Source organism: Hipposideros armiger, unplaced genomic scaffold, assembly GCF_001890085.2.
Source record: "Hipposideros armiger isolate ML-2016 unplaced genomic scaffold, ASM189008v1 scaffold_167, whole genome shotgun sequence".
NCBI lineage: Eukaryota > Metazoa > Chordata > Mammalia > Chiroptera > Hipposideridae > Hipposideros > Hipposideros armiger.
In genome coordinates, this window is record NW_017731517.1 from 2,015,777 (window position 1) to 2,039,702 (window position 23,926).

The 23,926-nt window shown below is 45.1% G+C and overlaps 2 protein-coding genes across 4 annotated transcripts in view; one reads left to right on the forward strand and one right to left on the reverse strand.

The window, feature by feature from the left end:
* The window catches only part of TBCE (tubulin folding cofactor E), a 59,650-nt gene extending 41,226 nt beyond the window's left edge, over positions 1-18,424 (forward strand). For 2 of the 3 annotated variants that reach the window (XM_019651818.1, XM_019651820.1), the window contains exons 5-17: positions 3,109-3,197; positions 7,183-7,282; positions 8,425-8,527; positions 9,735-9,811; positions 10,779-10,874; positions 11,366-11,430; positions 11,523-11,587; positions 11,913-12,062; positions 12,755-12,908; positions 14,106-14,174; positions 14,696-14,755; positions 18,024-18,115; positions 18,303-18,424. In XM_019651818.1, coding sequence (XP_019507363.1) covers positions 3,109-3,197; positions 7,183-7,282; positions 8,425-8,527; positions 9,735-9,811; positions 10,779-10,874; positions 11,366-11,430; positions 11,523-11,587; positions 11,913-12,062; positions 12,755-12,908; positions 14,106-14,174; positions 14,696-14,755; positions 18,024-18,115; positions 18,303-18,395 — 1,213 coding nt within the window. In that variant the 3' untranslated portion in view covers positions 18,396-18,424. Of the gene's footprint in view, positions 1-3,050; positions 3,198-7,182; positions 7,283-8,424; positions 8,528-9,734; positions 9,812-10,778; positions 10,875-11,365; positions 11,431-11,522; positions 11,588-11,912; positions 12,063-12,754; positions 12,909-14,105; positions 14,175-14,695; positions 14,756-18,023; positions 18,116-18,302 lie in introns of all 3 variants that reach the window. The other variant, XM_019651821.1, reaches the window with a different exon arrangement.
* Positions 18,425-18,692: 268 nt separating this feature from the next.
* B3GALNT2 (beta-1,3-N-acetylgalactosaminyltransferase 2) overlaps positions 18,693-23,926 on the reverse strand; it is a 53,886-nt gene continuing 48,652 nt past the window's right edge. Inside the window, exons 8-11 of the mRNA XM_019651798.1 lie at positions 23,252-23,377; positions 22,256-22,415; positions 21,614-21,670; positions 18,693-19,870 (exon numbers count right to left, since the gene is read on the reverse strand). Of these exons, the coding sequence (XP_019507343.1) occupies positions 19,736-19,870; positions 21,614-21,670; positions 22,256-22,415; positions 23,252-23,377 (478 nt within the window). The 3' untranslated portion in view covers positions 18,693-19,735. The remainder of the gene's footprint in view (positions 19,871-21,613; positions 21,671-22,255; positions 22,416-23,251; positions 23,378-23,926) is intronic.

Here is a 23,926-nt window from a genome sequence, read left to right on the forward strand (position 1 = left end):
ATTTTTTCTATTTAAGTTTTTCCATGCAAGTATTTAAATATCTTTTACCCCAAAAGAGGCACTTTTTTTTTTTCTTATTTGTTAATGTCTTTCAGAGAATGCCATGGGCTCTGTGAATATCAACAAATTGTGAACAGATTTTTCTCCCCTCGTTTATGAGCAACTGCGTAACTCATGAGCTTTTCTGGTAAATGACCCTGCTAGAGTGTCATTGTGTTCAGTAATTAGCTGGTGTCTCTCGGAACACACCCAGAGCTGGGCTCAGCTAAGCCGCTTTCCAGCTCTGACACAAGTTACTTGTCATTCGTAAGCCTCAGTTTTCCCATTTATAAAATAATACCTAAGCTGTTAGAGCTGCTGTGAATAACAAATGAGATGGTGCAGAACGGGGGTCATCTTTGTCCGAGATGGAAACCTCTAAGCCACTGAATTCTGTCCTTAATAACACCCAGCTGCTCAGCTTTGCATTTGTAGCACTAAGAAGAAACGTAGAAGAAAGGAATCAAAACCAAATAGAAACCATTATGCGTGATTTCTCTTAGAGATAGCTTTGGCCCTGGGGTGCCGTCTCTGTGTATTGAGACCTGGGTCCCTAAGCTTTGAACCAGCTTTCCTGGCACCGCACCATACTCCCGGGGGCACAGCGGGGTATTTTTAGTTTTGGAGAGAAGCGGTTTTAAAGGTGGTTCTGTTTCATAATATTTTTACAGTTTGTTTCAGTGGTGCCATATCCCTGCAAAGGTGGGCTTTTGGCGGTTGTGGTGATAAAAAACAAATAGTCCTGGAACAGGAAGTGGAGGTGGTGGTGTCCGGTTTCATTTCCGGGCTGGGAAGCTATGTGGTACCCAATAGACACTTGGTTGATAGGACATAAATACTTAAGTAGTTTGGCCCTAGCTACTTCCTAAATGTAATGGTTAGGTATGTATGTATGTATGTATGTATGTATGTATGTATGTATGTATGTATGTATTTACTTATTTATCTACTTATCTACTTATTTTTTATTAGTTTCAGGTGTAAAAAAAAACCAACATAGTGATTAGATATTTATATACCTCACAAAGTGATCACCCCAACAAGTCTATTACCCATCTGACACTGTACACAGTTATTACAATATTATTGACTATATTCCCTTTGCTGTACTTTATATTCTCACGACTATTTTTTTATAGTTGACATTAAATATTTAAATTAGTTTCAGGTGTACAGCATAGTGGTTAGACATTTATATAATTTATGAAGTTATCCCCCTGATACGTCTAGTGCCCACCTGACACTGTACAGTTATTACAATATTATTTACAATATTCCCCATACTGCAGTATATATCCTCATGACTATTACGCAACTACCAATTCTTTTTTTTTTTTTTTTTTTTGGCTGAGCCATCTATTGCCACCTGTTGGCAGCTCAGCGGCTGCTCAGCTCAGGCCAGGACTTGAACCCACACAACTACCAATTCTTACTTCCTAATCCCTTCACCTTTTCCTCCCAGCCCTGGTTAGGTATTTCTTTTGGCCTATGGGCACCATGAAAAAATTGCCGAGACACCAACGGCCCCAGGAATGGAGAAAGATTGGGAGCTTCTGCCCGAGAACTTGGCCGCTGCCTTTTCCCCTAGTGTCTGATGATGGTACCAGCTCATGCCTTGCATTTCATCTTAGTGTTTGACCCAAAGATTGTCAGTTTTATGTTTTTTTACAGATACTTATAAAATAACTTACTTTATGTCAGGCAGTATTCTGAGAATTTTACAAATACTAACTCACTAAATTATAGCATTTAAAAAAACTGTAAAATGCACAACAGAAAATTTACTGTCTTAACCATTTGTAAGTGTACAGCTCTGTGACGTTGATTGAGCACATTCACATTGTTGTGCAATCGTCCCCACCATCCATCTCCAGAGCTTTCTCATCTTCCCACTGAAACTGTCCCCTTTAACTGCTCCCCATCCTCCCTCCCCCAGCCCCTGGCACCCGCCCTCCCACTTTCTGTCTCTATGGACCTGACTACTTTAGGGACCTCACATAAGTGGAATCATGCAGTATTTGTCCTTCTGCGACTTATTTCACTTAACGTAGTGTCCTCAGGGTTCACCCATGTTGTAGCGCGTGTCAGCATCTCCTGCCTCTTTACGGCAGAGTAACATTCCATTGTGTGGATGGACCACATTTTCCCCATCCATCATCCATTGATGGACACTTGGGCTGCTTCCGCCCTTTGGCTAATGTGAGTGATGTGCTATGAACATCATGGCATTTTAAATATGTGGACTCTGCAGCAAAGAGATGTGAACTTGGCTGCGGCTAAAGGAGGTGGTGGAATTGGGATTTGAACCCCGGCAGTCGAGCTGCAGATTCTGTGTGTCAGACACTTAGTCCCTGTACCACGTGGGCTCTTTTAATGAATAGAGCAAACACGTTCTCTGTGCTGAAAAAGTGGCACCTGAGAGTGTCTAGTGAAGCTGGACATCCACACGCTGTCTAGCGTGAGTCCCTGGAGAGACTTTCACGTGTGAGTGCAAGAAGTGTGTGCCAGTGTATACTTCAGCACTGCTGGCAGAATCCCAGTGTCAGCAGAGGAGTAAGTGAGTTAGCCGTGGTCGGTTCAGATGAGCAACAGACTGTAAGGTGTGAACACGAATGTTCTGGGGTATGTGTGTTGATATAGCTAAATGTCACTGCTAGACAATATGCTGTTGAGGAAAAAAATAATTTGCAGGAAGATGTACAGTGGGATACCATTTATGTCATTTCATGGTGTTCAAAAATACTGTAATTGTTGAGGGATATGGAAATGTATAGTAAAACTATGAAGAAATGCTTAAGATAAATAGACACTGAAAGTCGCATTCTGGTTACCTGTGGGCGGGGTGGGGGGGTCATTGAAAGGGACACAGGGACTTCGGTTGTGTTTGTAATTGTAATGTTTTCTCTTTTTTTCCAGTAATGCTTTATTTCTTAAGTTGGGTGGTGGGTACTGGTATTTGCTGTTTTTCGTATCTTGTCATATGCCTGAAATGCTTTTTGATTTTTTTAAAGGGCCAGTGGATAGCATACATGTTGATGTATACATGTGAATTATGTGTTTTTCATGCAGTCAGCTGAGCAAGTTACAAGACATTTCTTTGAGGAACTGTGCGGTAAATTGCGCTGGTGACAAAGGAGGCATTGCCAAAGCATGTCCTAGTATCCTTCTCAGTGATGACTTGCGACTGGAATGTGACTGGGTTGACACTGTGCCAGATGCCGCTGCTGCCCACCCAGTGTCCACTCTCCCCAACTGTCTTCCTAACAGCAGCCCGGTTTCACCTAGGGCGGTCGCTCCCAGGTACATAATTTACCTTCCCAGGCCCCTTGCTTTCAGCTGAGGCAGTGACTCACCCTGGCCAGGGGGGTGTGAAGCGGAAGTTTCGGGGTGGGGCTCCTTAAAAGCAGACACACAGGGCTGGCATCTGCCTCTGCCCTCCAGGCTTGAGCGCAGACAGATCACCCACGCTGGCAGCCGCCTTGGAAGCGTGATGGAAGTGTCCAGTATGAGCTGCGGTGCAGGGAGTAGAGGAGGAGCCAGTGTCCCTGACAGGGTCCTGGGGACACCACATGGCCCTGGGCTGCCATCTGTGAGAAAGGAAACCCTTCCTTTTATTAAGCTTCCTGTTCATGCAACCGAGTGCAGTTTTGTTAAAATACCGCAAAACAGCCTTTTCTCAAGTTTGTGATCTCTTCTCTACCTTCTAAGTGTTTTGGGGGTTTTGTTTCTTTTTCTTTTTTTTTTTTTTGCTATATATTGCTTTTATGTCCACAACTAAAAATACAGGAGATAAGTTTTTAAAAAAATTCCCATTGGCATCGGATAGACTTTCTCTAACTTTAAAAGGTCTTCTCCCAATTCTGTAAGTCTGACTCATTGCTACATAGTAAGTGATGCAAGAGATAGCAGCTTGTAATCAGTTTTCTCTGAATGAAGAGATGGCCGATGAGTAGCTCTCTCCAGCAGAATTTTCTAACCCAACAGCCCACACCGTATGGTGACAGGAATTAGAGCAGAGCTGCCCACCCGTGTGTCTGATCTGTCATCCCCTAGCCTTGGGGTCTATGGGAGCCTGGGGTCTGTGGGCAGCAGCCTGTGACAAGGAGCTCCTAGAGCCTCATTTGAGTCAGGAGCCAGCAAGCTTTTCCTTAGGGAACCAGAGAATAAATACTTCAGGCCTGTGGCCCACCGGCAGACTGAGGCTATCATGTAGATAAATGACCACCTGGAGGGTGACCATTTAACAACGGGAATCATTCTTAGCTCCGCTGCTGCGGTGAGCCAAGCAGCTGGCGGGGATCAGGGATAGCTCTGCTTGCCGGCGGGCTGAGTCACCCCCTTTTTTTTTTTTTAAGATATTTGGGGACTTGGGGGATGGAAACAGCACTAGGGAAATGGGGGGAAGGGGAACAGACAACTTGCTGTCCTTTTGTTCTTCAGTCTAGTTGTGGAGGACGTTGCTTCACTGGCCCAAGTTGGCACCATCATTGTGCTCTTCCCGGGTGAGGCAGATCAGTTGCCGGCTTCTGGACGGCCACTCACTGCGGCTGCTGGCCGCTCACACTGACTGCTGGCTACACATGGTGGCCCATGGCAACCCACTGCAGCAGGCGCTGCAGCCTACGCCGTCGCCGGCGACTCACGGCAGCCCAGCTCCAGGTTGAGCTGTTGTTCAGCATCTTAGCTGTGGAGGGCAGTGTCACTGGCCCTCATATGTGGGATCCGAACTGGGGCCCTCTGGCGTCCCAAGCCAGCTCTTAACCATCGCGCCACTCGGCTGGCCCTGAGTCACCCCTTTTTGTGCATTCCCACTGCCTTCCTCCCCGGCTTCCTAATCTCCTTGTAGAGCTTCCCAAGTTTCCTTTCCAACCAGTCCTGGGGATTGATGCCAACTTTTGATAAAAAGCCACTTCCTCCATGTTTTATCTATGTTTAAAGACGCCCTGTTACATTGGGGTCTAGGGCGAGGCCGGCCTGGGTGTAAATTCACACTCGTGAATCTGCACAAAGCTGCAGGTACTAACTCTGCCCGTTTCCTTCTTCCACGAAAAGGAAAGTAACACGGCTCCTGGCAGAGCGTCTTGATGATGATGATGCCACCTGGGTTCTTTCTCCCTCGCCGGCCACGCCTCCTCAGCCCCCTGTGCAGAGCACTGGGGGTACCAGGCTGGCTGTGGAGCTTGTTTAGACTTCACACGCACTGCCCTGGGGTTAACCACCCTCCCACCCTCTCGTGGACTCGTCTCCAGTCGTGTACTTGATACCCGTGTGGGTGTCCGATGGTCATCTCAAGTTTAACACATGGGGGACTTTAACTCCCTTCACACCTGCTCACCCTCTGGTCCTTCCTCTCCCAGCAAATGGCAGTTCCCGTGGCCCAGGTTGGCAATCTCGGCGTTAGCCTTGGCTTTTCCTCTTTCCTCCCATCTCATCTAAACTCATCGGCAAAGCCCGAGTTCCACTTTCCTGTTAGGGTGCCAAAGCTGTCACTTCTCGTCCCCACTAGTGCTCTGGTCTGGTCCAGGGAAACTCCTGACCCCCTTTCTGCTCTGTCTTCGTTCCTTAGTCTGTTTATTGTGTTAACACAGCAGCTGAGGGACCCTTGAAAGACAAGGTCAGATGGCACCCCTGCGCCCAAGCCCCCGCAGCTCCCATTCCAGACAGGTTAGTAGAGACTGTGATCCGGCCTGGCCCTGCAGCCTCAGTCCCCGCGTCCCAGGTACACCAAGCTTGCTGTCCCTGTCATAGGCCAGCCTTTCTGACCGCAGGGCCTTTGCTTGTATCATTCCCTCTGCCCGGATGGCATTCCCTCATTTCTATTAGTCCCTGCTCAGATATCACTTTAATAGAGAAGGTGGTCTTCTTTGACCCCTTCCTGCTCAGTGCTCTGAGCACGTGTCTGCCTGGCAGCTCTGGGTGCTCGCGTGTTGTGATCGTCTACCCCACTGAGACTGTCGTGTCCACTGCCGTGCTCCGGGCCGCAGTAGGTACCTGTGGAACAGATGAGCCGTTTCCAGACATGTCAGAGTGATGACCCCCTCCTCTGAGGGGTCAGATCCTGCTCCAGGCTTCCTTTGTCACTCTCTCCCCGGGGGTTTTGCTAAGCTGTGCTCCCACTTCATGGTACTGCCACCACTCCCCTCTGGCATTTGGTTCAGGTGCCTTTCTTTTCTACTGTTTTGGTTTTTTTTTTAGATTTTTATTGGGGAATTGGGGAAGAGGAACAGCCAAGTTGTTGTCCTTCAGTCTTTAGTTGTGGAGGGCGCAGCTAGCTCACCTCCATGTCCAGTTGGCATCGGGCCCCCTGTCAGCAGCTCAGGGCAGCTCAGCTCAAGGTGCCGTGTTCAATCTTAGTTGCACGTGGGCATAGCCCACCATCCCATGTGGGAGTGGAACCGGAAACCTTGTTGTTAGGAGCACATGCTCTCACCAGCTGAGCCATCCTGCCACCTGTTGGCAGCTCAGCAGCAGCTCAGCTAGGGCGCAGCTCACTGGCCCATGTGGGAATTGAACCGGCAGCCCTGTTGCTCAGAGCTCACATTCTTAACCAACTGAGCCACTCGACTGGCCCCTTTTGTACTGGTTTTTGCTTCTCTGAATTCCTGTACCAAGGACAGTGGGAGTCACACCAGCTGCCTCCAGTCTGCGGGGAACCTTCTGAATGTCCACGTCGTTCTTAGCACTTTTGAACATTTGTCCAAGCTAACGTGTCATCTCTCCTGGGGACATTACCAGTGCTGTGGGGATGGATTCCTGTGGTGCAGACGATGGTGCCAGAGAAGGATGTGAGGCTGCAGCTGCTTACAGTGCCGGGCAGGGCCTGGGGACACCTTAGTGCTTCAAAAAACACCATCACTGGTTTTCTTTTTTTGTTGTTGATAATGTGAGAATGGTGTGGTGTTGACATTTGGTTCTCATTCCTTTGATTGTAGATGTTTGTCTCAAGTTTGCAGTGTACAAAAATGAGTCTTTTAGTTTCTGAATGAATAGTTCGACTTAGATTTAAAAAGGTAAAAGTAGTATGTGCAGAATAGATGGCATAAAGTGAAAAATTAAAGATCCCATGCTCCAGAATTAAGCAGTAACTACTGTATGTCTTCTGTGAATCTTTCTGAACTACTGTTTCTTAACATGAGCTTTTAGATATTAGAAATGTAGATTTGTCCAGAAACCTGCTGTCTTCATGGGATGAAGTCACAGATATTGCCGATCAGCTCGCACACCTGGAAGTCCTGAATCTCAGGTAGGAACGCTTGGTTGCCTGTCACGTGACCTAACACGCCTCTCTCCTCGCCGTCTCCCAGCATCCCTGTGGGAATGGCTCAGCTGAATTATCGAAGCTTGATTTATTCTTTCATATTCTTTATTACAGGTTTTCAAATGGTCACACAAGGCGATTCATTAACAGGGAATGTGTTTTACTTCTGATTGGGTGGGGGTGGGGAAGGCTGACATACTGAGCGGAAAGATCCTATTTCTGGTGAGCCTGACCATGAAAGGTGGCCCAGCTGGGGGAGCTGGTATTTAACTGGGGATTAAGAGAGGTGACATTGAAAGGGCTTGTTCCTTCTGAAGCTTCTAGCATTTCAGTTGCTTTAGGAATGAGTCATTTCACTGGAATACTGTTTAATTCAGTTCTGATAAGGATTTTTCACTAATCTATGTATTTTACTGATGTCAGTTTTCCAGGCCCTCTCGAATATTTGATTAGTTTTTACCTCAGACCCTAACTTTCCAAGAGCTCAGCCAGGCTTTGCCTTTCCCTCGTGAGCCAGCTTTGTGTCCACAGGTGAGCTGTACCTGGCTCGGCAGGTTCAGTGTAGCAAGTAGTCAGGCCGAAATGAGCTGTGCTCCCAAATAGAGCGAAGGGTGTAGTTTGACCCACAGTGTCTCCTCTTCTGGAAACAAGGGCTAATGTGTGCTAATGGTCTCTCCTTTGAAAATGATGGTCTTGGAGTATTTTGAGATTAGGATCTCGAAGGATCAGTCCATCCTGATGGCAGGAAGGCAGGCTGTTTAGAGAAGCAGAGCTCCAGCCCAGGACCTGGCACCCGGGAGCCTTCCCTGGGGGACGCGTGTTGCCAGGTCCAGAGCCGCACCCTGTGAGGGGGACGCTGACCTTACACGTGCCTGAGCCTTGACTGAGGAACCTCACCCGGCTGCCTTTACCTGTGAAAACCTCTCTGCATGTCAGACACCAGAAAGTTGTATATTGTAAACATCAAAATTTAGATAGTCTTGGCTCACTTTATTTTTAATACGATTTCATTTTAAGGTTGAAACCAACCAGACTCCTCATGTTAAATCCCAAATTGTTGCTTTCAGCAACTGTCTCGGCTGGGCTACTGCACAGCAATAAGCACAGTGTGTCTTCTTTTTCTACAGTGAAAATAAGCTAAGATTTCCCCTGGATTCACCATCTTCGACCGGAACCTTCGCCACGCTGAAGGTTTTAGTTCTTAGCCGAACGGGAATAACATGGGCCGAGGTAATCCTCTTCCTTTGGTTTGTTACCTAGTAATAAGCAATTTTAACTTCTTGGTTTAATTCGGAATTGAAGCACAATCATGGCCCCATTGTAATCAGCCTATTGTCCAGATAATAGGATTGTTGAAACTGCCTCACAGACAGGAATTACAGGACCATCGTAGTGACGTAGAGGTTTGTATCTAGGAATCCCTATTCTCTGGGCTCATTCGGATTTGTTCTGGCGTCTCTCTGCACAGTGCTGCCCATAGTACTGTGCAGTCCACGTGTGCTGAGCTTCTAGAGGCCCGAAAGCTTGAGCGTGTAGCTGCCTGTTTCCCACTCAGGGCAAAGAACAAGCAGCAGGAAGGTTCTCACATCCTTTTGTTTGAAGTTCAGCTTCTAGAATCCACAGTTCATTGTGTGCAGCTGGGTGGAGTCCTGGGTCCCTGGCCCCAGCATTTGGAACTTCTCTCTGCTACTGCTGTTTTATGTCAGGGGTTAACTGACTTCACACACCCAGAATATTCCACGTTCAAACAAGAGCAGGGAGGTCCACCCCCAGCAAGTTGTTCATCTGTGAAATGTCGTGAGGCTCTATCTCCCTTAGCGATGTCACTTGGAACTTGTGTCCTTCCAGTGGCCACAGCCCCGTAACTTCTTTGCTCAGGCTCCTTCCGTGGGTCCCCCTTTCCAGGGTGAGAGTTAGCACTGGAACAGGAAGGGTACGTGGGAATGTGGGTGGTGAGGTGGCCGTAAAGTTCAAGTGAGAAAATTGAGGAGTAGTCATTGAGAAGCTGTGACCAGTTAATATGTTCTTCACAAACCCAGACTGGCATCGAGAATTGGGGAACGGTGTTTAACATGTTTCCTTCCTTTGCTTAAGCAAACCACGTAAGTAACAAGGACGTGCTAAGTCAGTCTCTGCAGTCCACCTCGTGGGAGCCTAGTGTGTTTCCTGCTGTCCCCCCATGAGGTGCTGACACCTGCCTTGGCTTTAGAGTGCCTAAAGTCAGGCTCCGTGTCATTAAAACACATGTCATTAGCATTTTAAGCCATTAGCATTTTAATGTTATCACCCACCTGCCAGCACTCCTGGCCTGAAATGTAATCAATAACGAAATGTCCATCAGGTACTGTTTCTAAAACAGTGACTAAACTGAGCCTGTGGCGGTTATAGGAATAAACACACGCGGCCAGAGTCCCTCCTAAGTGTGTCTCCCTTCTAGGTGCTCCGGTGTGCTGTTGGGTGGCCAGTCCTCGAGGAGCTGTATCTTGAGTCTAACAATATTTCCATTTCAGAAAGGTAAGAAGGGTTGATTTCCATGTGCCTGTCATCTAGTCATGCTGAATAAAATCTCAGTTATATCTCAACTTTTAGAAGGATTTGCAAGTAAAAATTAGAAAAATGCTTATTCAATGCCTTTACAAATTAGAATGTCTACTAAAACTTCACTACTAATTGACAAAAAACCCGTTATGGTGAAAAGCCCCGAATTAAATGTTTTTGAAGACATGAATTTTATTAGTTTTACATAAATGTATTTAACTTCTGTATTTAAATGGAAGTTCTGTAGGATTTGTTATAAGGATTAAATAATCATTTGTAATTAGCACTATCTGCTTAGGGTCTAGGTACCAAAGTAGTTGAAAAGCTTGATCTCTTAATTATGTTGTCCCATCTTCCTCTTTTGATATTATTAAATTACTAAGTAAAGTAAATGTGGGAAAATTTACAACAAATTCTTTTTTTAATTTAAAAAATTTTTTTATTAGCTGAGCCATCCTGCTACCTGTTGGCAGCTCAGTGGCAGCTCAGCTCGGGGCGGGCATCGAACCACTGTTGCTCAGAGCTCAAACTCTTGAGCGAGCTCTTAACCAACTGAGCCACTCGGCCGGCCCAACAAATTCTTAAAGGATTCAAATTAATGATATTTTACCTTACAGAATAATTTATTATACAGGCAAAGGCAGGTTTTTAAAAATTAAAGTTTTTGAGATAATTTTTGATTCACATGCAGTTATTACCCAGTTTCCTCCACTGGTAGCATCTTACAAAGCCGGGTGGGTGCCAGCAGGGCCCTGATATTGGTCCCATAGAGACACAGAAAGTTGCCAGTACAGGGGCCCCTTACGCTGTTGCTCTTTCATAGTTGTACCCACTTGCCTCCCGCCCCCAACCTCTCCTTAACACCAAATGCAGGTATTGTGAGGCAGTATCTTTGAAAACAAGACTGTAAATTCATGTTGAAAAAATTTTATTTCCCACACAGACCGGTTGACACCCTACAGACCCTCAAGCTATTAGACCTTTCCTCTAATCAGCTAATTGACGAAAATCAGCTCTTTCTAATCGCCTATCTGCCCAGGTAATTTGCTCCTAAAATCCCTCTTATAATGAATTTTGAGTGAAGGGCTCATATCCTATCTATACTTTCTCAATGGAAATACAGTAATAATGATGGAATTCCCAAATCGAGGACAAATTTAATTAGGAAATGTTTCTAGTTTAGCGTTTATTTGTGAAGCATGTACAGTGTAGACTGTGTCTGTACAGATAACTGAACAGTGGGTGCCAGTGTTAGAGCGCTTCACTCATTCGACGGGGGAGTCTCTCTCCTCTGAGATGCACCCAGCACAGCAGCAGGCACCCAGAACTGTTCGATGACTGTGGGATCATTAGAACGTAGCTTGAGGAAGAGTCCACTTGGCATTCCCCAAACTGGACTTCAGGGTTTCTAAGCATTTCACTTGGGATGAAACCTGGGGTACAGGAAAAAGTTCAGAAATCGAGTCTGGCTGATAGGCCATGGCATTTGACATTGTTCTGTGAAGTCAAATCGAACACTTGTAATTGCAGATTAGAACAACTAACCCTTTCTGACATTGGGATTTCCTCTCTCCATTTTCCAGATGCTGGAATTGGTATGTAAGGTGATTCGATTCCCTTCCCTTCCCGTCCCCCATTCTTGAGCTATTGCTTTCACTTCTGTGTAACTTAATTCTCCTTTTTCTAGGGTGCAAAACGTCCATGTTTCCTTCCTTGAAGTACCTCGTGCTCAACGACAATCGGATATCACAAGTAAGGGCTCCTTCAGACGTGCCTACTGCCGTATCACCGTTCCCACTCTCATGCCATAGTTTGTAGGTTCCTTCTATTAAACAGTATTTTAAATGGAAAGAGAAAAGCTTCCTCAGAGTGAAGCTCCCCATAGGAACCCCCACCGCTCCTCCTTCAGCAGATGCGGTTTCCTTGGCTTCCATGTAGGGGAGTGAAGGCGGGGTCTTCCCGGTGCCTGCTGGGCGCCTGTGCCTCAGGCCAGAACGAGCCACTTTGCTTTTCTGTTGCTGCTTCAAATAATCTGAAAAACTAGCCTGAAACATGTTTATTTTCTGTGGGGCTGCAGTGGTCCTCTATCAACGAGCTGGATAAGTTGCCAAGTCTGCAGGCCTTGTCGTGCCTGAGAAACCCCCTGACTGAAGGGAGCAAAGCAGAGACCGCGAGGCAGTTCATCATCGCCAGCATCGGTCAGCTGCAGACCCTGAACAGGTGCCAGGTGAGTGCTGGTACCGGGGTTGGCATTGTTTAGACTAGAAAGTAAATGATCAAAAAATGTAAAAAGCAGTGTTTGACTATTGTCAAGGTACCGGATGTGGTCTTCCTCCAAATGGTAAAGTGTCATCCTGTGCGTTTTGTTGACAGTGGTTCTCCTTGACCCTTGGGTGGGTTACACTTACCCAGAAAGCTGCTGCCCGGCCAGACTAACTGCCCCCCGCCCCCCGCCCCCCCAGGCGGGCCGAGCAATACCGGGCACTGCCCTTCTTTTCTGTGAGGGGGACACAGGCAGAAAGAAGACGGGGCCACGGGCTTCTCTAGCCTCTCCTTGTCAGCCACTCTTGTCATAAATGGGGGAGGCGGTGCCCTGCCTGGCCTGCGAGGCCGCTGGCGGGAAAAGTCGGCTCCTCCAGGTGGGCACCTGGGGCTGACCTCAGCTGGGTGACCTCAGGCACCAGGCAGAGTCCAGAGACCAGCTTGTGGGCAAATACTCTCATGAAGAAAAGTGTAAAACTGATTTTTTTTCTTTCTAAACTCCTGAATTCTGTCAATGTTAAAAAGGAAAGGTAAAAATATAATTATCTGTCTGTCTGTTTGATTCTCGGGGTGAGCAGTGGAGGAAGAACAGGTTGCAAAGCACACACACTCATTAGAAAAACGCCTCCATGGACGTGTCTGTATTTCCCACGACAGATCCTCCCGGAGGAGAGGCGGGGAGCTGAGCTTGATTACCGAAAAGCGTTTGGAAACGAGTGGAGAAAGGCGGGGGGCCATCAGGACCCAGCGCAGAACAGACCAAACGAGGAATTCCTTGCAGCGCATCCCAGATACCAGTCACTCTGCCTAAGTGCGCACTGGGTCTTTGGGGGTGGGGGTGTGGGGGGGGAACCTTTTTTGGTCCCCCGGGTGTGGCAGGAGGGCCTGGGGTTGCTTCTCTCCCCGGGCCACTTCGGCAGGTTGGGAGATGATGAGGCGGTTGTCTTTAGAGAGGATGAGTCAGCAGCACCTCTCTGCAGAAGGAACCTGGGGAGAAGAGGGCAGGGGGCAGTGGAGAGCGGGAGAGCTCTTAATCGGAAGTTCTCTTCTCTGAACCCCCCACCCCCCACCCCACCTCAGCACCTCAGGAAGGGCAGGAAAGTGTCTCAACCTGGCTCTAACCTGGGGAACTGAACCAATTCAGAGCATTGAGGATGGAACCCAGGCCCTGGTATTTTTTCAGATGCCAGGGAATTCTAACATCCGTGCAGGGTCTCACGTGCAGGTTTTGCTCAGTGCTGGGTTCCGGGCTCAGACACACTGTGTGCTCCTCCCTGGGCTGGCACTTGGTGTGCCAGCTGCGTCCTCACTCTCTCCAGCTGCTGCGACTTCGTGACTCTGTCCCTGATGTATTGTACCTTCCACTTTGTTTTGACTTCATTATTATTCTAAATTTCACTTTTATGTTATTTTATATTTCCTAATGCGGGGGAACTCACTGCATAAACGCTTCAGGCTGGAACATTATCTTTGAGGAAGAACAGCTGCCTGTGGGAATTGCTTTCAGATTACTCCATTAGCTGGCTCAATTTCCTGGCCACTTTAGGTGAATTCAAAATCACTTGGGGTGGGGGTGGGGGTGGGGGAGGCGCCACCGAAAGCAGCCCTGCAGGGTGGCTCAGTGCTTCACTGAAAGCTGGAAGACAAGCACAGATACTTGGGTTATTTACAGAAATTGTCACCAGCTTTACCAGCAGGAGTGACAGCAGGAGAGTGCTGCCCGCCCGCCTTACACCCTGCTTCCTATGAGGCTGCGTTTCCAGCCGGTGGTGCTCAGCGCCCCGGTGGTGCTCAGCGCCCCGCGCCTGGCACTGCATGAGTCTGAGTCGCTGAAACTGGGTGAAGGTGTCCCGTGAGTGGTGCCCCAGGCAGGGCCAGGTTTCCCTCTCAGGACTTGGAAATGTTCGCAGAGGCGACACTTTGGAGTATTTGACACTCACCTGTGCTTTTCTTTTCTGACAGTGGCCTTTGGTTCATCACTCATCCTTTTTTATTTCTTCTTAAATAGAATACGGTGCACCCGAAGATGGGGAACTCAAAACACAGCAACCATTTTTGCTCAAAAACCAGCTACTAAGTAAGAACCCTGAATTCAAAGACAGCTTATTTGTATTCAAGCCCTTAGGTGATGAAACAGATAGTGATGACCTAATAGGAATTGTTTTTTTTTCTCTTAAATACCTAAATGAGTACTTTGATTTTTTAAAGAAATGATAAATTCTAATATGTCTAAATTCTTTTATTGAACATTTTAGCAATTCCCATCCTGTAAACAAATTTAAGTGTTACAAATGTGGGAAGTATCTGAGCAGTGAACTGAATTGTTATTTGGAGATTGGTGACTTTTCTTACACTTGGAAACCTAGCTAAATTGTCAGGAAAGACGATAGAATATTGGCCCAGCTGTTTAGTTGTAGTAATTCAGTGAAGTATTAATAGAAGGAATTTTAAACACCACTAAGACCTATTCCTTCGTTAGGATTTGAGCCAGTTCTGCTGAGCAGCTGTATCTTTTGGCAGCCCCAATTCACATGCATGTGTAACTTAAGTCCTTATTACAGTAGGTCTCACTTAAGTCTTTTTCCTTTTTCTTTCAAGCACTGAAGATAAAATATGCTAATCAACTTGATGAGAAAGTCATCGAGAAACAGCTGCCAGGTAAGAGGGATGAGTATGTCTTCCCCTCCCTACTCTCACGCATGGCGGCCCAGCTCTGAGCTGGGTGGAAGTGAACTACTGTAGTTCACTCTCCGAAAGTGTGGCCTTTTCAGAGCGTAGAGGTTTTCGGTAGTCTTTTCTAGTCTAATAAATCGATCATGCTACCTTACTCCCCCTAAAAGCTGAAGTCTCCCATCATTGTATACTTGCTTATCTGGACCCTTGTAAGATTGAAAGCCCCCTCCCCCCCAGTACATCTTTCCCCCAAGGCATGAGAGCTGGGTGGCTGAGCCTTTGAGAGCTGGCCCAGCCCACTGCTCAGTTAGAGAAACCGTTAGCCTGGGCTTGATGTCTGTCTGTTCCTCCCTCATACAACAGGAACAGTGTCCTACTGGCTGAACTGTGAGTTACTTGGACGTGTGTGACTTTTCCTACATTCTACTCCCTACTGTCAGGAGTCCCTGCAGAAACTGTTCTTAGACACCCTTTTAACAGACACACTGAAATGGTTTACTTCAAACTTGAAATATTTGTGCTACTGGAATTAAATTAGTTTTATTTGGAAAGTAAATATTTTTGTGTCAACAAAATAGATCAATGTAACTTACCTTAAACTTTCACTCAAAAGAAAAATTACACTGTCTCAGTATCCTGTGAATTCTCAAGATTAAACTAGATTCAGTTAAATACTGAAATGTAAACAGGATAAATTTAGAGCAGTGAGGATGTGAAGAAATAAAATATTACCGTGACTGTAGTAAAATACCTTGTCTTGTCTGCCTGTCAGTGCAGTCAACTCACACTGATTTTTAAATTAGTTTTTATCGAATAAAACAAGCTTATCCTGGTATTGCTTGCGGAAGGCTTTGGTTGTATATTTCTGCTTGATAACCATTTAGTGTCAATTTACCAGTATCACTCCATTTTTCTTTACTAGCAGTCCAATTTCTATGATATATAATTTTGCTGTTATGTAAAGATGAATTAAAATTAGTGGTTCCTCTTTCATTCTGTTTTCAAACTTAAATACCGTCAGTAATGGCACTAAGTGAAGGAAGACCAGAACTTGTTACGGTAATTGGCTTAGGAGGTCTTTGCATTTTTCCTTTTCCTTTCCAGATACATGAAATAAATTTGTGGAAATTGCTGAAGAATGTCATTAGATATGTTAAGCTTTCCTCTGTCAGGGCTTCCTTAGGGGAGGCACTGAGGCCCATCAGTCAGGGACTGTGGGTGCATGTGGGTGTGAACATGGCCCTAGGCTGCTGGCGACCGTGAGTGTCTCCCCTCTCTCCTTCCTTACTGTATCTGACTGTCCCAGGCCTTCTGAGATTGTCACCTGCTGGGACACCCCCTGTGTTTGTGCTCTGAGTTCCATTAGTCTTTAGGTGGAAATAGGAGAGGTTAGAATTATCCAAACATTATATGTAATAGTTGCTGCTTTAAGCTATTCAGAGTCCTGTATTCACTGAACTCAACAGTAAACCAGATTAAAACAGTTCTTAATTTTTATGCCACATGATGTAAATAGCCTTTAAAAAGGAAAATGATAAAGAATATAAAATACTGAAACTTTTTTTGCCCGTCAAACGTGGAGATGGCATCAAAAATCAGTGTATACTTTTTGTCAAGTTGTGTGGTAATTGTTATAAAAAATTTTTTAAATACATATGCTGTGACCACGCATTTACCGGGGGAAATGGCTGACTATTCTGGTGGAAGCACACGCTGCCCCTATCGTGTTTCATGAAAGAATGAAGTGGGTCTAGAGCTGCGCTGTCCAGTGTGGCTGCCACTAGCCATGTGCGGCGATTCCAGTTCATTAAACTGAAACAACTTCCGTTCCTTCGTTACACCACATTTCAGGTGCTCTGTAGCCACATGCAGCTGCCATACTGGACAGACCAGGCCTAGAGGAACCGGCATGAAAAGTGTACACCTCTATAATAAAGAAATACAAGTTGCAGACCAATATATTGGGTTGTCAGAAAAGTCATGAAGCATTTTGCAACGAAAAACATAGAAAAAAATATGTCATGACTATTCCGACAACCCAGTAATTACAAAACCTTATAGAAACAAAAAAGCTTGGAAGCATACCCATCAAACTTTCCACACTGGTCATAGGGAGGCAAAAAGATAATTACCCATCTCTGCATTTTATCATGTGTTACTCTGTATTAAAAACCGTAACATTATTTAGATTATTACATGCAGATTCCCACTTTCTTCTATAGACCCAGTAGAGGCAGGCAGATTTCTGATGAGAACTGTTTTATGACCAAACTTTTCGTTTCTGGCATGGCTTAGGAATGTGGCATTTCCCCTTGTCGTGCAGGAGTTAACCCGTCACTGACTAGCCTCCCAACAATAAAAGTCCAGCTAAATCTGAAAGAGCATGATTACCTATCACCTATTCACACGTAACAGCAAATGAAGCTACTTAAAATTACAAATGTCTATTAAGTGTCTATCTTCAATAAACTTAAGGCCATTTTTTATTCTAAAATAAAGATAACATTTATTATCACAAGTTGCATAAAAACAGACAGCCTTTACAAAAAGGATTTTTGATAGAAAAATACTGTTTGAATACATGTGATATTTGTAGGAACACCACAATGTCGCTGTATCTCCAGCTAAAGCTTCAAAGAAACTATATTTCTCATAATCAAAATAGCCAATATTTACCACATACCCATCTTTGGAAAAAAGTTCATAGTGTTTCCTGAACAAACCAAAACATTGACTAAGTTACATTCCCATGCCTGGTGGTCACCAGTACACGTGGTCAAACAGTCACACAGTATAGTAACTACAGACGGGTTAGGGACCTTGTAGATCGTTTCGTCACCCCTCACTTTACAGAGGAGGAAATCAAGGCCAGAGGGCTTGAGAGCCCCACTCCAACAGTCTTTCAGTTAATTCATAAGTAATCACAAAGACTGTAACAGAAAAGTTAATGCTTTTACTCACATTTATTCCTCTGTGCAGAGAATATGATTTCTGGTTTATTTGGATTAGACACCACTAAAATGGTATGAAAGCTCACTGTCAAAGGGCACTTCGGTCAAACACTGCTCCACTTCCCCCAGCTCCGCAAATGACTCAGGAAGTGCTGTGACAGCGTGTCCTGTGCAATCAGCACAGCTTTCCCTAATCGTTTACTCGGGTAAATTGACACTGTCATTGCAATTGTGGTCTTGTCATGTGAGCTAGTTACAGGTAACTGTCATTGCAGAGAACTGATGGTTTTTCCTTTTGACAGATTCCATGACAATTCAAAAGGTGAAAGGACTGCTGTCACGTCTTCTCAAAGTTCCTGTGTCAGACCTTCTGTTGTCCTATGAAAGTCCCAAAGTAAGTTGCCCAGCAAAACACAGGCAAGCTTAGTTCCCCACAGTGTGACATGCTGTTAAACTAAGTCTCCATTTAACACTGATTCTAAATGGAGACCACAGACCTGTTTGGGGGTATGGGGTGTATATAACATGCTTTGTTGGATCTGTCTTAATCACCCCTCCCCAACACTTTGTTCTAATTTTAGATGCCGGGCAGAGAGATTGAACTAGAAAATGGCCAACAGTCATTACAGTTTTATTCTGTGGAAAATGGAGATTGTCTGTTAGTACGATGGTAACAGCCAACTAATAAAACTCAGAGACTAGACTTCTTATCGTGACTGGGTTCATTGGAAATGAATGATTTATTGGACCAATTCTACTCTCAAAAAAAAAAAAGCTTTTATAACTTTCCCTAAGTATAGAAGAGAGCGTACTTTTCATTGGAAATGTGACCATTTCTAGGCTTGTATATAATAGCAATAAAGGCTTTGCACCTACTGATGATTTTATTTCATATTTATTTTATAGTTTATGACTGCACTTCATTGTGTGAAGATTTTAATATCAAATAGAATATAGCTAGTCTAATAAAATCTGAACACAGTTAATGTCTGTCATAAGACCAGTTTTAATGGAATTCTCTATCGATACTACTAGTTTAAAAGTTACTAAAATGATTTGGTAAAATGGTTGGTCATTGGGGAAATGTCCCTTAAATTTAGGGAGGCACACCCCTTACTATGTATGACATATATGTTATGATCTCGCTTTTCAACTGCACTATTTTTAGAGTACTTACAAAAATTAATTACATGCTTTTCCCTACAATTATACCTAAAAGATTACCAGCTCTGACTGAAATTCACTTACATTAGGCAATGACAGGAGGAAAGCAAAATTCTTCCAAAGTGTCAGGTATTTAGAAATGTCTTTCCCCATGGTACCAAAACCCTGAGAGGTATCTAATTTTACTTATATTCACAAAAATTTAGTTTTTTGTTTTTTTTTTTTTACAGAAGTACTAACCTTCAGAATTTATGTGTAATGGCAAAAGAAAACTTGTGTTAGTCCACTTAATAATGAACTTCAAAATCAAGGTCCAGAACTGAGAATTAAATTGGTTCTTTTTCAAGTTTAAGTCGCCCACTTCATTCAGACACCCACAGAATCTTAACATTATTTCCAGAAACCCCAAACTTTGGTATAAGTTTGCTCATAAATGATCACACAGCATTTCTGTGAGTTGTTTTTGGCCCATATTCATCATCCTAATTAGGCTACACGGAGCTATTCTGCAATCCGGGCTGAAATTCCAACTCTCAGTTACTAAAGATCTCTGAACAGGCCAAGTTTTAACCAAAAATGATAGGTAATGAATTACCTATCAGGATTTAGAAATATTATTTTATAAACTATTTGGTATTTTTCAAATCTTCCAATATATAAATAAAATTTTTATTATGCTACAGTATCAGTTGATTTCTAAATAGGAAAATTTGTGCAAACATTAATACCACATTGGATACAGAAGTGCCAGCCTAGGACTTGGCTCCTGAAGGGTCACATAATCACTGCCACACCTTGGCTGTCCTCAGACTCACACCCTGATCTTCAAACACTGCGACTTAAGTCACCATCATCTTGCTTCACACTGACAGGGGTCACCACACAGCTCCTTCAGTTTCCACAGCTCTGTCAGCTCCTGTGCGGAATACTGCGGGGAAGACAGCATCCCTGGCTCACAACTCTTCTCACACAGCCACAGGCTGTCCTGTTGAGAAACAGAACAAAAGCTGATTGGGGAGCTGTGACGTGAAACTGCTTGAAGACAAAGCAGGCACGTGGGTGCTTCTATCCCAGGGAAGCTGAAGTTACCGGCAAGACAACTCGGTGTGGGAACCCACTTGGCGCATGTTGGGGAAAGTGCCACGTCCAGCGACCCTGTGGCCATGGAACACAGAAACAGGCAGCGTGTGTGTTGAGAGCAAAGGGAGTTCTACGAAGACAAGGTCTGGAAACCACAAACGGGAAGGTCTATGTTTGCTATTATAGGAAAGGTGGCTACACAGCATTGTGACTAACAGCAGCTCTTCTGATGGAACGCTTCCAAGATCTGGGGACTGTGTCAAGTGCTTCATAAGTGTTATCTAATTCTCTATAACCCTGTGAGGTAGGAATTATTTCCTGAGAGCGAAGTTCCCTGCTTGAGGTCGCAGGAGGGTAATGTAGGGAAACTGAGGCTGAGTAGGGAGGATTAAAAGGGGGCCTGTCCGACTCCCGAGCACGGGTCCTTAACCATCAGCCCACCTCCCAGCTCCATGGAATCGCTTCTGTTCCCGGCAAGAGAGCAAAATACAGACCCAGAGAAACCAACCAGAGAACATAAACATGCTGGATACAACCCCAAACATCTTTGGAAAGCACGGTTGAACTGGTAGAGAAGCTGGAGAGTAGAATGTGCTGGAATCGGCGTGGGCCTTGAAGGCTCTGCTGGGTTTGAAAAGGCCTTGCCCAGGTCCAGGAGACTGACCAGAGACTGCCCCAGCCAGCCTGGACCCCCGAGGGGCGAGAGCCTGGGGGTGTTCAGAAAACCAAGCTGGGGAGGAGGCCTGTCTGTCTCGGCCTTGACCCTGGGTCTCCCGAGCATGGAACCACAGCCTGCACTCAGGTGGGGACTCGCCTGGAGTCACATTCTGTAGAGCCCCACAAGCCCCAAGTCAGAAATGTAAAGTGCTCGTGGACGGTGACGCCCTTAGGTGCGTGGCAGAAAAGATGTCAATCCTCTCTGTGGAATGCGTTTTAATACAGATCCCCTTTCCAAGGGACATGAGGTCACAACAAAGAAAGTCTTTAAACATATCAGGAGACAAGCTCCATCCACAGCAACAGTGTGCAGAACCCACAAACTAAAGAATCAGACCTGCCGAGACCACACACCAGAATGCGCCAATTCAGAAAGAGTTCTGTTCAAGTGAAATAACGTCAGCGGCAGGACTGAAAGTACGACAAAAACGGAACTATCACAGCTGATGCGTAGATGGGGTTGGTTTCTGTTCCCCCCTGGAGTGGGGGTGCACGCTGGGCCCCAGGTGCTATGCAGGGCTCCTTCTGTCCCTTGCACCTTCTGTGACCAAAATGGAAGCTGCAAGAATCTAGAATTCAACAGAAATCTCTGCCTGCTTTCTTCCCAGTGCTCTATTTTCCATTTCTGGTCCATGCAGATTCATTATTTTTCTAGCTCAGTGGTGAGCATATTTTAAAACACCTCACCATATTTTATCCACCATTTTATCTGCATCAGTCAGAAGGGTGAAGGGTCCTTGGACCACCCACCAGACTGCTGCAAACTTAAGTCAAAACATTTCTTTGTGGTTTAGACTCAGAAAAATACTGTATGAGAACCTAGGTGGATTACGTGAAGTAAATCAAGAGCAGTTATGAAGCGAGAAGATCTTCACTGTCCCTTCCTCAACCCTCCAGAACCCTGAGGCCGGCCCCACTCGGACCTGCTTACCTGGTATCTTTTGGGTCCTATGGCTGCCATCCAAATGCCCATGCTTACATCTTCACCCTATGCACGCACCAGAAGGTTTCAATGCAAAAGTTTAAATGCTATACCATCTGTAAAGACAGTGCCACACCCGTTCCCTTAATAAATTGTTTCTTTGCCTCTTTGTTTTGTAATTTTAAGATGAAATCCAAGCATGTGTTAACATGGACACAGCGCAGAAGCTAGTGGCTTTAACATGAACACCACACACCCTACAAACATGGCCTGTCCAGCGTCCCATGGACCTTAGGCCTCTAGCACAAATACATGAAACGCACTGGGTCTAAGAACAAGGCGGAGCTGCTCCCTGATACGGTGCCCAGAATCAGCAAAAAGAAAGCGCTTGCTTTTCATCTTCCCTCTTCAGAATATAAATCTTTACACACCTCCAGGGACTAGTAAATACAGGCTGAAAGATAGTAAGTAGGCTCACAAAAGGGTTTAGGAGTCGAATTTAGAGCTGATTTGAGGGATGGCGGTCCCGAATTTCTAAAGTAATTCCTCTATAGGAGTAACAGGGTCCTCCCCACGGGAAGCTGGCCCTGCTTTCAGGGACGGGATTCTGGGTGGGATGGGTGTACTCTGAGGTCAGGAATCCGCAGTCACCTGATAGGTCTTTAACCTCCTCGCGTTGCTGGCCAGCCACTGGACAATGTCCCTGGAGACCACATATCCTGACCCGCATGCAAAGGCAGGGTAAGCAGGGCTGGGGTACTCCAGCTCCTGCCACTTTCCGGTTCGGTCAACTGCCCAATTCAACCTGAAACTGAGATTCAAAATCAGTTGGCTTTTTTGTGTTCGTCTGACACATCCCACCACTGTTAAGCTTGCCTCCTTCATTATCACTACAAAGGATAAGCTGTAGAAGCAAGGAAAGATGAATGAGAAAAATTTTTTTTTTAGTCTAAGGAAAGGAATTATTTAGTGGGTGTTTTGTTTTATTTTAATTTTTTATTGTGAAATACACATTTTTTAGAATTAGTTTCAGCTGTACAACACAGTGCAATAGTTATACTTTTTACCCCTCAAGGTGAAAAAATATGGAACGCGTCACGAATTTGCGTGTCATCCTTGCGCAGGGGCTATACTAATCTTCTCTGTATCGTCCCAATTTTAGTATATGTGCTACTGACTGAAGCGAGCACTAGTGGGTGTTTTATATAAAAGACCAGTACATCAAATTCTCTCAAAGTTGCATTTGTGGAGTTTTGGAATGGAAAGGTACCATATCATCTTGTGTATATATGCTAAAAAAAAAATTCACTAATCCATACTGTATTCCTGAAGAAACACAGTTTCAGAAATGTGTCACAAGTTCATCCTGACACATAACACACAGCGGCTTCTAATCTGAGCAGCACTCATTTCTCGGGCGTGAGGAGAAAGCCACGTCATCTTCCCTCCTACGTTACCCCAGGTTTTCCATTTTAAAAAGTTTCCCATCACCCAACCGTACATTAATAAACTACAGTGACCAGAAGCCTCACGGAAATGGCCCATCTCAACATTTTTCTTGTGAAAAATGACATGTATGTGTCCTTCTAAATTAATTACCTTTGCTCAGACAGATGAGTGCCAAGGGGCTAACAACGTTTAACTTACTTTCCCCACCAAAAATTAGGTCCATCTAGGTTCTTGTGGGCAATTCTGTTAAATACAGCTTCTAGGTCTATGTAACAGTCGTCATCTGTCTTTAGCAATAAATCAAAGCTGGTTGTTTCCACGGTCCTGTTGGCAAAAAAGGGAAATGAACATTGGTGCCTCCATACAAGGAAACAAAACAACGCCAGTGTGGTCACATTGCCAACATTTTAATTAAAAACTGACCCTCTGTTACTTGTACCCTTTTCATTCTCTTACTCCTCCAGTGTTGAGAACATTTGATCTAACAGAACGCTGCTGCCATCAACTAACTACAAACATCACTTGAGATTCACTATGTGGCCTAACAGAGAAGGACCAAACTGATTTGAAAAGGTGCAAAGGAAATAGGACACACAAAAACGACGTGGTTTACGTGGAACACAGGATCAAACATGCTTCGCAGGCATTGCTCAAACCAGGCTGCTGAATCAATTAAGCATTTGAGCCCCACCCCTTGTGTTCTAATTAAGAGGCCCAGGATGAGGGGACAGGTGTCACACCTGGTCTCTGACACAGAACACTGATGTACAACAAGTAGCAACAATATGCTATTTCTATTACACTCAGCTATTTTATGATTTAAAAAAACAGCTATAACACTGAAATACATTTTCCCTTGGAAATGATTTCCAG